The following is a 14,875-nucleotide window of genomic DNA, read 5'->3' as shown; positions in this document are numbered from 1 at the left end:
CTGCCAATAAAGAAGGAGCTGATTTGTCTTATTATAGCAGGATATGATATCAGAGTGGGTTTTCCCTTATAATGTAAGAAGGCACATATCCAAAATAATGAGACATTTATGGAAAGGTTATGGCCTCTTTACCTTTCCTCCTTGATAGATCTGTACTTGTATACAAAAAACTAGATTTAACATGATAATTACAAGAGTCTGGGAAAAAAAAAAAATCAGTGTAAAATGACACATTAGTTGCTGGGGTTTTTTTTCCAGAGAATGAGAAATGTTGTTAGGAAAACTGGCTTTGCCTCACTCATGCTGCCTTTCTGGTTGCTGCTAGAAAACAGTGTACTTTGGCATTGTTTCACTATTGAAAACAAAGTGTAAAAATCTCTTTCTCATGCTGCAGGATTTTTCCAAGTATCCTCATTTTCTGAAGGTAAGTTGAGTGTCTTCAATATATCATTTTATTTCTTTAATTTTGTATATCTGTAGTAGCTCCTTTAATCAGTGGAACAATGTCTAGGTTAGGTGTGGTTGCTAGGAGAAGTGAAGAGCATCTTCTAGGATCTGCTTCCTAAATTCTGTTCAACTATTGCTGTGAAAGCTCTTTTTGTGTTCAAAATACCCACCAACAGGAAAAAAACCCTCATGTTATTTTTCTTTTATTCTTTGTCTAACACTGTTTAGTTTCCTTTCTTTGGAAATGGCATCTTTCATGTACATATTTATCATGGGCTTTAATAACCTATTGTTACACTGATAGTTTCTGAATCACAACAATCTGTATTACTATTTTATAGGAATTTAGATAAGTTTGCTTTATGGATGTGTTTGAAAAGGATGCATCAAGCAGGAAGGAAGATACTCAGCGTAGATACTGCGTAGGCTTCACTTTCTCAAACAAAAAATGATGGGGAAAATGTGTCTATAAAGTCAGAGACTTGCATTCTGCTTTAAAATATAAAAGAAACCCCAAATAGTGTTAAAAACAACATATAAACAATGAGATAAGGTCTGTTTTTTGTTAGCCTGACAAATGTCCAGAGACAAGGTAGAAAGATCTCCTTTTCTCTCTTTTACTTGCCAAGAAAGAACTCTTCAGACAATCAGACTAGTCAGAAAAGCACAGTTTATGGAAGAGGCAAAAAATTGCATTGAGATCAGTGAGAATCCAGTTCCTTCTGGAATATAACAGAGTGTTCCATGAATATGAATGTGTTTCTGAAAAGCTAAACACTCAGCCAGGCACAGCCAAGGCAATCAGGAGGCTGGCGAATAATGCTATAGATATTGGACAAGCAGCAGGAGGGAACAGCAAGGATCCATAGCATACTCAGCAGGCATTGATTCAGGTTACACACAGGACAAGTAAATAACCCAAACTGACTAATTTTCATAGGCAGTATGTTAGCAAGCTTCTGAAAAGAATGTGGATTTCCAGGTATTACAGAGGTGTGAAATATGAAGGCAGGTGTATCAGATATTTGACCCAGCTGATCTCCAGAATATTTGTGCATTTTCCAAGGCGTGAATATTCCATCTTGTTGCTATCACATCACAACCCGAGTGCAAAGCCAATATGGCAGAAAACACCCAACACCCCCCCAAAACAAAAACAAATAAACAAACAACCAATACCCTCCTAAATAAATATTTAAAAAAGAAGGCATGATAGAAAAAAAGCATACTAAAGGGTGCTTTCAGAAAATAAAGACTTCTGCAATGGATGGCATTAACACACATACAAACCCAGGACCATTTGGTAGCACTGATCTCATCTGATATGACCTGTCTAAAAATTACATAGGGAAGCATTAAATGCTTGAAATTTTCATTATAATCTTTTATATGATTATAATCCTAACCAAAATTCTATTATTTTCCTAACCAAAGGAAGAGGACTGGCTGATCTGGAATGTCAGATTTAATTAAGAATCTCTGGGATACCCATAACTTTCTGAAACAGCAACTGTACTGAGGCAGATAAATAAGAGTATTTAAAACAGCAGACTGCACCCATAAACATAGGACTCTGGATCCATTTGCAGATAAGGATAAATAAACTTTTACATCATCTTCAACACACAGAGTACATTACTTTAAGCCACTGGATTTGACTAGTCTCCTGTCCATTTTATTCCCTCCCACTCATAGCCTAGTAATATCAGAATAAATAACACACAGAAGGGAAGACCAGCATATAATAGCCTAAAGTAATTACAAATGCCTTTACAGGACAAACTATTAGGAATTCTTAATGAGAAATGCACACACCAAGGCTTTCCCTTAACAGACAAACCATTATTCACATACTGCAGCAGTGGATAACACATTTCATTAGAGTTACAAGCCTGTAAGACTGCTATCACAGGATGCAATAATGAACATTATGGAAAACATATTAATCTGAAAATAAAGTGGGGACAAAGCATGAGTCTCTAGTTATAGACATGAAAGCACACTCTCTGCCACAAGACTTGGACATATCCAGGCATTGTCATCAGAAAAAAATCATATTCATTCTAATGCACTGATTTTTAAAGCCTTCTCTCTTGGAACACAATTTACGGTCCGATAATTTTGAGGACTCTCACATGCTAAAATGATGATCAGCTGAAGTTTAATTTTAGCTTGCCATGCGATCCCACCTGGAAATACTCTAGATTTATCTGCGTTTAAACAGCGTTCCAAAGTAACAATCGAAATATCAGTCCAACAAAAAGGCGTTGTATTTAAGAATATGCAAGGGTAAATAAAAGCCCTCTTTTCTGAATTGCCTGCATAATAGTTTAATTCCTAAGTAAATTATAAATAATCCTGAAATAAAAATTAAGATTCTTAAGACATTAAGGATCTACAAAGAACTGTCTAGTGTAGAAACATGTTGTGGCAATCTTGGTTTTGGAGGGTTTTTTTTAACATTTCAAGTAAATACAGCAAAAGTGAAGTCCTAAAAAAGAGTTCTTCCATAGGAATGGCTCTGTTATCGTTTGTAGGCAAGCTTAGAATAATCTATTTACAGGAAGTGCTTTATAAAGTATGCTATATTTGTAAATGGAAGTTCTTGGGTTTGGATTCTTATTTTTGTACTTGAGTATTAATTTCAGCAAGCAACTGGGCTAGAACATAGGAAAAACATATTACTGTTAAAGATAATCAATCTGTAGAGCAGAGTAATGAAGCTGTACAGACTCTATCAACACAAAGAATTTTTGGTGCAAGTCAAAAAAAGCCTTTTAGGAACAATATGGTGCCTTGAATCATTGGGATGACCTCTTGGAGCTCCCTTAACATCATTCCTACTATTTAACAGCCTTTATATATTTGAGTACTGAATCTTATTGACTTTAGAACAGATCTATTTTACTTATTTTATTTTCCTTGGAGCATGCACACAATTCCAGATCCTTATCATCCTGCTAAAGGCAAGAGATCACCTGAATGTTCCAGGAAACTGACATTTACAAGCCCTATTTGGTAAGCCCTGGTTTCAGTTTCATGACAGAGGGGAAACCATTTAGGATTTAAAAATTCACCTTCATATTAATCATATTAATGTCTCAATCTGACTTTTAATGATCCTAAATGAACATTAATCATGGAAAGTGACTCTATTATAAAGTGGTTTTAAATTACTCACTAGGTGTAGCAGCCCTTCTTCAGACTTTCACCAGACAAGGCTCAGGTTCAGTTATTCACACTCCAGCACCTTCAGCTTCACTCCATTTTGGTGGGATTCCTCTGCTTGCTTTCCAGTGTTGACAGTCTTCATTATTTACTGGTTGTTTATATTAAATGTGTCAGGTACTACTAAATCAGATTTCCATCAGAACCACATCTTATTAAAAGAGATAGGTTCCAGAATTCTACCATATTTTTTTTTTAATTCTGAAATCAAACCATGTATATTTGTCAGATTTTTGATGGAATTATTAACGTTCTGATTCCCAACCTGAGCTCATTGCAACTCCAAGAAGTCACCAAAAGAAGCTTTCTGAAAGTTCAAGGAAGCTTTACATTAACAGGAATGCATTTAGAAGTAGGCCAAGGAAAGTGATTAATAATATTAAGCAAATATGTTATCTTTCCAGGTGATTATTGAAGCATCATTTCAAAGGGTTGGTATTTCGGTTTTCAGAAGAAATACTTGTGCTTTTCAGCTTCTTCGTTGTTACATTTGTCAAACAGAATTTTTTAACATAAAACTTTTAAAACTTTTTTTTTTTTAATTATCTTGATATATAATTTAAGGGATGGTGTCCTTTTAGTCAAAGTTCATACAGAACTCAGAACTGCACAAACTGTAGACCGGCTACTAGTTGAGCACAGTCTCCCTGGATTATTTACTTTTCTTTTGATGACACTTGACAATGACAGTTCAGGAATAGGCTGCTTTGTAACACTGTAAATCAATATTGTTTGTGATGCGGATACAAGAACACAGAACTTCTCCTTTCTTTCCTCTATTTTTTAACTCTGGCTGCAAACTTTTTTCTTATTTAAATTCTTTCTGCTTCTTTTTAGGAAAACCGGCTGGATTATACTGGCAAATACCTCAGGAAAGCAGAACTAATTGCTCCAATTATTACTGGAGAGCCAGGTGGGAAATTAGAACACAGGACCAACTGGGGATAGATAAAAAAATACTCAGTTTAGAGAAGAAGCTGATAATACTTAGGTTTAGAAGGCTGTTGTTGTTTATCTTGACTCAGTTTTTAAAGTGTGGGGTTTAGGCATTACTAATAAGGCTAGTCCTAGCTTAAGGGAACATGTATAAAACACAGACCTCTTTTTGAAAAACGAGAGAGGATAAGGACTAGGCATAGGCCTGATTCATTGCTTAAGGATCCCTTGTGATAGAAAAGTATATCTGATCTTTTCAATTCTTAAAATCAACATATGACAGGCTATCTGCAAGTGCTTTCAGTACTTGTTTTATATTCCCTTATGTCCTTTTCTTCCTCGGTAATATAGCAGTTGCTCATGTGAGAAATTACCCTTGCTGGTATTTTCTGCTTTAACTTTTGTTGACATTGATTAAAATTATGCTGTTGAGTAGTAGATGGCAGACCCTTGGTAGAACGTAATGGTAGAAAACAAGGTTCTGATTTTATATTAAAGACAGTTTAAACAAGTCAGGTTGAATTTTAGCCTTTTTATTTATAGAGATAGTAGAGAAGTTTGGCAATTCTTCTTCTTTCAATTAGATATCTTGCTGAGAAAGGATCACATTTTAATCAGTAATACTTTATTTCACAGAAAGACCTCTTCTACATGTAAATCAGAAGGGCAATAGGACTATAAAAGCAGGTATTACAGCCACTAAAAATGGGTTTTTAAAAAGAGATTTACATGTTTATATTGCTCTTGAGGAAAGACAATAAGAATGTGCAGCAATTTCTTTTGCTATGTACATGACATGAACTTAAAACCAAAAAATGCAATTCAACCTATGTTCAAATCAGTGTTGGTAACATTTCAGATTGTCTGTATATCTCTTTAAGTACATGGATCAATATCCATTACAATCAAGTCAACAGTCTCATACTTGCTCAGAACAAGACTGTTGATTTTAAAAAAATACTTGCAAGTCCAGACTTTTTCCAAGTTCTCATCCATTTTGGTATATGTTGGGATTAAATGTGCAAAGCTCCAGAATTATTTGAGTTGTTGGGAAGGCAGCAAACATCAAAGATAGTATTTGATTTAAATAGATGATACTTCCTGTGGTTTTGAGATACAGTCTAAATAGGCCTTAAAAAAATATTAAATCAATCCTTGGTCCAGAAACAAAGAACTATTCTCTACTATGGTGAAAGTGACTGCTTCTGACTTGGACATTAATTGCTGATCTATATACTGTTAGTTATACTGCTAGGAGTCAGGAATCACATTACAGAAGATAAAAATCACAGAAGATAAAAATTTTCAGTTTAGTTCAATTAATTAAATTTAAGAAAAATAAATATGTGCTAGTTTATGATTTGTAGGTAAACTGAAGACTATTCCAGCATGTGAATTCACAGTCTCTCTGTCTATTCAGTCACTTCCTGACATAAATATAGAAATGAGCAGTTGTATGCCATGTAATGATACTTGCAATTTTCCTTGGAAATAACAGTTCTCAGATTCTTACTACCCAGTACAGTACATGTGACATTCTGATGTTGCTTCAGTAGTTGAAGCAATTCAAAAGTAAGAAACTGAAAAGGAAGTGGAATTTTTCCTGGCACAGAGTTACTTACTTATCTGTTTGAGACAAAATGCTGGATGAAGTTTGTGAAATGTGGGTGGCTGATGCTCCTAATGAAAGGTACAGAGGAAATCACTGCTGAAAGACAGGAGTGTTTTTACTCCTGTAGCTGTCAAACACCTCAGTGGACAGCAGTTCCCAGGACACCACTCACACCAAGCAGGCATATTTGCAGTTTGTGTGTCAAACCATTCAGAAATCTTTGTCAGCTCTTTCATATCAAAGAGTCAAAGAATGGTTTGGATTGGAAGGGATCTTTAAAGATCATCTACTTCCAACCCCACCCCAAGACGGAGACACCTTCCACTAGACCAGGTTGCTCAAAGCCCCATCCCACCTGGCCTTGAACACTTCCAGGGTTAGAGCATCCATCACTTCTCCGGAAAACTTCCTGATCCAGTGCCTCTTATATTCTAAATCTACTCTCAGTTTGAAACCATTTGTACTGTAAGCCCTGGTAAAACGTCTTTTTCTTTTTTATAAGTCTCCTTTATCTATTTCAAGGTCACAACAAGGTCTCCCCAGAGTCTTCTTTTCTCCAGCCTGGACAACCCCAATTCTCTCAGCCTGTCTCCATAGGAGAGGTGTTCTGTCTCTGATCATTCTAACGCAAGAAAGTTTCTCACCTGCAGTAAACCTCCTATTTTTAGCCTGGATGATCAAGACATCAAAGTGTAGATTTGTGCATAAACAAAAACATTTGCAAATCTCAGTAACTGTATCATAATTATCTGTTAATAACTTCTGCCTTTTTCCTCCTCTGATAACTTTCTGATTGAAAGTCCATTATTAGGACATTTTTCTTTGAACATCCTCATAAGGACTAATATAATACTTCTGATATTTCAACCTTCAGATTTAAAAGAAATCAAAATGCAAGTTTTTTAGGGTGCAAGATGCAGCAAGCCCTTAGGCTGGTCTTGATCATAGTACAGTGAGTTCTGTGGTTTAAACAGTGTTCCTCTAGCCTAGTTAAAGACCAAATGAAAATGAATTATTTTTTTCTGAGTTTTAATTACACTGAAAAATATGACATTGGTTAGCTGTACCTCTTCTTATCAGTTTTTTTCATGCCCTGTTTTACTCAAGAGTTAGTCATGGGTGCTCCTCTTCAAGAGACAGTGTGAAACAGTTTGCAAGACTTTTTTCTCCAGGGTTTATTCTGTGCAGAAAGGATGGATGAAAATTTCACTAGGACTGTCCAAAAAGCTATTAAGGAACATTTACAAGTCAAATTATTCCCAGTCAGAGCATCATGCACCTTTCCAAAATCATATTAGGATGAGTGCCTAGAATGTTTTAAAGTTTCTGTGGTATTTCAACTATTTTTCTCATAAATAAATATTAGACTGCCTCAATTATTGAAATACAGAGATAAAACTGAATTTCTTGGTTTATAATTTTGGGTGATGAACCACAGAGATCAAAAAATTAAGAAAAAATGGGTGCTTTTTTTCTTAAATTACTCTGAATAGATGAAATTAAACCCATGGTACTGTAAAATTTGTCTGTTAAAGTATGATCACAGTGCATGTTTGGGGTTTGTTGTTGTTGCTGTGTTTGCCTTTTTTTTTTTTTTTTCTTTTTTTTTTTCCTTTAACCTGTGACTTAGGCAAATTATTAGCATGAAAAAAAAAATGGAAAAAAAATCTGCAAGAGTTCACTAAAAGTTATACTAAATGAGAGAATATCTCTATCATATCATTTTGTAAAAATTCAGTAAGTATGTCTGCACCTTTAGATTTTGAAATAGTACAAATCTATTCCTTCTGTTGGCCTATGAAAATATACCTACTTTACTAGAACATCCTGAAAACATCTGTTCAGGTTCAATCATCTGTAGAGGGAGACAGTTTCTTATTTAGAGAACTTTGCTTAAATACACGCAAAGTAGGAGGTTCAAAGGACCACTGGAAAGGTCATTGAGTGAACCTTTGAGACATGGCTGAACAGTGAAAAGAAGTTTTTGGCATTCAGGACATAGATTGGAGGGTAATAAAAAAAAAACCAAAAAAACAAAAAAAAAAAAGATTAAAAAATCCCACTGTCTTGGAAGAGGTGGGTGAGGTGTTACACTGCCCCTATAGAAAGATTACAATTTTCTGACTGAAAATCGTCACAACAATAAGGCCAGCCATAGAGGATGACAGAAGCAGTGTGAGTACTCATTCATTCAAAAAACCCTTGACATACTCCTAAAAGTCTCCTCTTGAGATGAACCTCAATGCTTGAGGATTGAGGAATGATTGAGGAATGATTGAGGAATGATATTTTGCATGCATACAGAATCTTCAAAAGGAGAAGATACAACATTTCCATTACAATGCTATTTATATCTATATTTCACTCTTCTACTAGAAACAATGGCATCTTGGGATTACCTAGCAAATTTACACGTTTAAAATGTAAGGAAATATATTCCCCATATATTTTTTATATGGATAGATATGGTTGGTAGGTGGAAAATACATCTATTGGCTGAGCAACTTCATAGGACAGATAGACCAATCATGATCTACAATCAAATCAAGATATTAATCATGTGCTTTTAATTGTTTCAATCCTCACATGGATGCAATTGGGTTTTTTATAATGTCTGTAAAACTCTAACCATGTCATAAGAGATCTTTGAACAAGGTATATTGCACTTTCTGAAACAAATACAGAAGTCGGCTTGCATAACTTAATGGAGACCACAATACGTATAATAAGTTTTACTGAAGCTCAAGAAGATGAAGTATTTCATCTGCTCAGGGCAGAATGCCCAGACTAATATAGCATGCAACAATGCATATCATAAAAATAACTAATACAGTGTCCAAGAACAAAACTCTTTTTTTTTTTATATTATTAAGTAGTACAAAAATACAGAATATGAGAAGATAATATATTCAGAGAAACAACGGTTATCATAGACATAGACATAGAATCACAGTTGTTTATATTGACCATTTGATTATGTCAGCAAAGTAAATAGTACTGTTTTCCAGTATTTACTTATAACTATACTAATATATGTTCATGGCACAAAAACTATTCCCAAGAAAACATTAACACAAGTGGGCAAACAATTAAAAATGATCATTTTTTCCCCTGGAAAGTCCACTTACATAAATGCCTAAATTTTGCTTTCATACCTCCGTGAGCTGAACTCAAGCCTTGGTGCTACAGTTTTGATTCAGCCACCTAGAAACCAATTCTCATTGCCATTTGAGGGTCCTACCTTGTTTTGTCTGCAGCTACTGGTCTTACTGATCCCCTAAGTCCCGTGCCATATATGTCAGGCCTGTGTGAATGACCTGGATGACTAAAACATTTCCCATAGCAGTAGATCTGCATGTTCAATCAACAAAATTTATTCCTCACCATTTTTAAGAGACAAACCCAAGGCTACTTTTTACAGAAGTTATGCTCTAAGAATATCTGAAAACGTAAAAAAAAAAAAAAAAAAAAAAAAAAAAAGAAAAAAGAAAAGTACCAGTAATAAGAAGGTTTAAATGTAACTCTAAGTAAGTCATTATTTGCAATTAAGAATACAAATTCCAGCTATGGGAGATCTCCACAGTTAATGAAATGTGGGAATGAATATTTGCTTCCACTTAATTTCAGAGCTCATCAGGTCCACAACACAGGTAAGTGAACTACAGAAAAGGCGTGATTTTAAGATTCTTATTCTGTTTTATTCATCTATTTTAAAAATGCCAAAATGAATCTGTAATGCTGAAGTAATTCTCAGTTAATCTTGAGTTCCTCTAAATTCTGAAATACTTTCCCAAAAGATGGTTATATTTACATGTTGAAACTCAAATGCTCTTGAATTGTTTTCCAGCTTTAAGTTTAATTTATCCTTTGACACTGACCTTTCTCCTTTCTTACTCGGCTCGAAATCAGACAATAAAATCCAGGCTGACTGCAGCAGCCTTTCTCAGTGGCAAAAAAGCACTCGGTAGGAACCAGTCATTTTATCAACTGAGGAGTTGTAACAAACACTTAGAGTTCTCAATGTAGCAGAGGTGAATTGCATTTTAAGTGAAAATTAGGGAATTGAAACGCTTGACTTCTTTTCAAATTTTGAAGACAAGAAGAAACATAACTTTGGAAAGGTAATTTCAGACCAAATGTTATGTACATGTCTTTCAGAATGTTTCAAAAGGTGTTTTCGATATTATTTGGTTTTTGTTATTTGGGTTTATTTGGGTTTTGGGGTTAATTATTAATACCAATAAAAAATGAAAACATTTTCTATTTGTAGGCTCTGAAATTTAGGATCCAAGAAATAACCTAAGGGCCAACTTATGATGAACAAAATAATGAAAAGGTTGTTTTTTACAATTATAAATTTGTAAAAAACTCATTGTGACCAAATAAAATTGAAAAATTTCTGACTTCCTATTTTCATTCCACCATTTCTCTTTTAAAAACATTTTTTTTAAATGCTTAGATATACTACTGAGAAATTGAATTTTGATAGGAAGATTATCAAAATATTTGATATTTGATACATGATAAAGCAGATTATTAAGTATTTTTAATGAGTACTATGTATGTAAATATTTAGTAAAATAAATATACACGGGTAAGAATTCTTGCTTTAGAAGAGAGAACTTTACAGATCTACCTGCAAATTCTAATTTGACTTCCTCAGCTCTGTGGAACATTAGACTGCTTTTACCTCAAGTATGGAAACAACAATTATTTCCCCATGTACAGAAATTCTAGAAACCTGAAAAATGTTAATTTTTTTAAAATGACTAAACTTAAGATCAATTTATCAATTACATGTGTAAATCTCAATTTCTGAATTAATTGACACTCAAACCTGCATTGAAATGCATCTAAGTGCCAAAGATCTTATTTTATAATAAAATGAAGGTCATGATAATTAAGTTTTATATTTGAGGTCAACATAAACAAACACTTGAGAGAATATACCTTGTATGTAAAAGGAAATGGAATTTTTATAACATGTCCTTCAGTACAAAACACTCTTCATTTTCATGTGTTTTTCCATTACTACACATGAAAAACGTAATCACATTCCCTATGAAATTTTGAAAGTTATTCTGTCAGGTGCTTTCCAGCTCAAATATTACAATGTCTTCTTCTTTCTCAGCCCAACGTTAATACCAAAACAAAATCACTCAGGATTTCCCAATCCAATCAAGGTTTCATTGCAGTGCATCTGCATTAAGTGTAGCAGTCAAGACTGCTCAACTAATATTTTTATTTAAAATTAACGCTTTATGTAAACGATAATATTAGTAATTGCTTTATGAAGTAAATATTCTGAAATATTATGAAAATAGAGCCTGACAGGCATCAGATATATTCTTCAAATCCACTGAGGATTGAGTCAGCTCCATACTTTGCATTTCTTATTTGAAAAGGAATGACTATCAGAAGACAGGAATTATTATATATTATTCATTGTAATCTAACTAATTACTTTAAATAAACAGGTGAGACACCATTCTCATTTAAACTGAAGACTCATTACATTGGCGTTCTGTGTGAAGGGCCCCCAGAGAAAATGAAGGTCAAGATTTTAATCTACAATACCAAGAGAGCATAGACTAATTTTTCATAGCATAACAAGTAAAAGAAATAGGCACATCCTGCCTACAAACATGGGGCACCACTGCAGAGCTGGTTTTATTTCTTTTTACCTTCTGAATCTGTTACTCCTACTCCCGACTGCTTTACTGGTTCTTGTCCATTCTGGCTCATCTTCCCTCTGTTAAAAGATATGGTGGTTGTTGTCAATAAAACCATAGAAAGATGAGAGCTAAAACACTGATACACTTAAGCCAACGAGGCTTGTTCTTTTGAGAATATAATCTTTTTTCTCTTTTGAAGGCAGGTGCAATCACATCTTGCTAAGCCTGTACATTCTTACAGAATGGGTCCATCAGATGCTGTCTGCCACCTGCCCCACACTGGGGCTGCATATCTCCTCACTTTATCTTGTTATAACCAATAGTGAAATATATAATAAGCAGTCACAAAAAAATTGATATTTGGTCTACAATACCATTACTTTAAAGGTAAGGCATACTTGTGGTTGCTATCTTCTTAAATGATTGCTTTTCTTTACAGTTTAGATTTAGCATAAGATACAATTCTGAAAACTTAATGTTGAGTAGAATAAATCATGCTCTGGAGTTCCCTATTTTCCTATTTTATGCAGAAAGAACCTGCATTAGAATCTTGATGTCTATTTTTATGCAATGAAAGTTAGGTAAAATACAAGCTATCTTTAAATAATCTTGTTGCAAGCTCTAAGGCATGATTACAATCACTCTCAAACATTTATGCTTCCAGTTTTCTTTTGCCTTAAGACTGACTGCTGTGATAGAGACTATAAGGCTTTATCTTCTGATTCCTTGGGGGTTAAAGGGTCAGCACTGTTCTTTTCTATGTGTGAGCCAGCTTCACGTCTGATACTGTCTAAATTCATGGGGTCCTAAAAAATTAGAGTAAAACCACAGTTTTTCAAGTGATTTATATTCAGTTTTAACTGAAAGCTATTTTTTTCTTCTTCTGTAGGTACTGCTTTATAAATCATTAAAATATGATACAAGAATTATTTGTCCCAAGGGTTATATTCCTTATATATCATTCAATTGTTTTTCACCTTTGTATTAAAAATGAATTTTATTTTACAGACAATGTACTGCTATAAAGTGTTACACAATACAAAGGCCTAGAGAATCTGGTCTTTATCAGATATAAGAACATGAGTATCTTTCAGGAATATTACAACTGGATAATAGGAGTGTTTAAAAAAAATCCAAATTAGAAAGACTTTACAAGACATATTCAGATTTATGTAACTATATAATTGTTAATTTCCCTTGATAGTTATAGCTACTTAATATTGGCAAGTATTCTAATTAGTTACCTCATCAAACTATTCCCACGGTGTCACTATTTAATTATTTTATTCTGCTTCGAGACTAATTTTTATTGTTAAAAGCACTTGGACTAAAACAAAGAGTTTATAATTCAGAACATCCAACTATTTCTATTGATAGACCAAAAACTTAGTCTAAGCAGAGAGCTTATAACCTAAAAGGTTTTTAAATGCCAAGATAATTTAAAATATTTCGCCTACTTAATACTTCACATTCAAATTGTAAGCTGTGGTCTTATGGATTTGCTGAATTAGAGTACAAGGTCAGAGTCCCTGAAGTCATTATCAAGTCAGTGTGAATGCAAATGATGAGTAGAATTTCAATTATACATATATTCAGAGAAATAAGAATTTTTGTACAGAATTCAAAATGGAAACAGTTATCCATTTTAAACATTCTCTCCATGACTGATCTGATGGTAAACAGTTATTTTGTCATTAATTTTCCTTACATTGCTATCTAAAACCTCAGAGGCTAACATGAAAAATGAAGCAGGTCCTGTCTGTATAAATTCCCTGTGCAATTTTAAAGACTGTCTAATATCAGGATATAAATAACTTACTTTAAAATGCCATAATAAAAATAAATAGTGTAGCCTTATAAAAAATGAGACATGGATATAGTTTATTTAATTAAGTGTAATTCATGAGAACAAATTTCCATAAGAGAAAGTCTGAAGCTGTGGAGACTTTCTCCTGCTTTTCAGTTGAGGTGGCACTGATCTCAGGCTTGAGACCAATGAGTCTTTCAGCCAAATAGCAAATAACTCTAGGTACTGTCACACTTCTAGTCAATACACAGTAAGTGATGTTATTTGGACTCAAATTTGGCATGTGTGAACTAAAAGTTTCTATTGAGAGCTCCATCTTCTGTTATTATGCATAAAGATTCTATGCATCTTTTTTTTTCTCACTAGGAATGACAGCTCAATATTTCTACTTTTTTCTTTTGATGTTGTCAAAGACAAAGATAGTATTTTTTTCCCCTTTCAGCCTAGAATAACATGAGTGAAAATCTACTACAAATAAAAAAAGGGCACCCTACAACCTAAACTCACAGAATCCTCCTAGATTCTGAAGGTGAGATTGAAGTCTTAGATTGATCTCTATTTTCCCTTTAGTTACTAACAAGATATAGAAAAATACAACTGGGCTTTATTTTTGAAAATGATAAATACTCAGAAATATCACATATCTAGAGAATTTTTACTTCATTGAAGTGTTTCTAGGAAGCTTATGTCTTTTTTGACTAATAGTTCACAGCTACATGGGAAAAGCAAAAAATTTTTTTTCCAGAGAAAATATTGAACAACTATTGCAGACAATGAATGAACAATGACCATCAACTGACATTTTAAGAACAATCAATCTATAAATATTTTTCAGGCCCGAATCATTAAGTTGATCAGAGTTACTTTGTCCTATTAGGGAATATAAATGAAATTGCTAATGATGGTGCATGCTGACAGAGGAGGTGAAAAAGGCCTGGCAAAACATTTATCTGTGGAGTACTTAACTGGGTAAAAAAATTAGGAAAATTAAATAATTTTATAGGATTGTTACACTGATCGTAGCTTGATAATTCTTACAGGGACTCTGTTCCAAAAAGCTTTTTCAGCCAAGAACTGAGAAATTCTACTGAAACTCCTAAAAACTTGCGAAGAGTTGGGCTGTATCCAGAGTATAATGTATTAGTAACAACTCTTTATAGAGGGAGGAAA

General features: G+C 33.8%; 1 protein-coding gene across 6 annotated transcripts in view; it reads right to left on the bottom strand.

Moving 5' to 3' along the window:
- The window catches only part of PCLO (piccolo presynaptic cytomatrix protein), a 322,274-nt gene that overhangs the window by 33,831 nt on the left and 273,568 nt on the right, over positions 1–14,875 (bottom strand). For 5 of the 6 annotated variants that reach the window (XM_066182777.1, XM_066182779.1, XM_066182780.1 and 2 more), the window contains one exon: positions 11,908–11,975. The exons of the other annotated variant lie outside the window; for it this stretch is intronic. In XM_066182777.1, the coding sequence (XP_066038874.1) occupies positions 11,908–11,975 (68 nt within the window). The remainder of the gene's footprint in view (positions 1–11,907; positions 11,976–14,875) is intronic. 6 annotated transcript variants of the gene reach the window in all.

This window comes from Chamaea fasciata, unplaced genomic scaffold (assembly GCF_029207755.1).
Source record: "Chamaea fasciata isolate MVZ Bird 193981 ecotype frontalis unplaced genomic scaffold, bChaFas1.0.hap1 SCAF_5, whole genome shotgun sequence".
In the NCBI taxonomy this organism is placed as follows: domain Eukaryota; kingdom Metazoa; phylum Chordata; class Aves; order Passeriformes; family Sylviidae; genus Chamaea; species Chamaea fasciata.
Note: the sequence above shows the minus strand (reverse complement) of the source record. Positions and strands in the feature narration are given on the sequence as shown.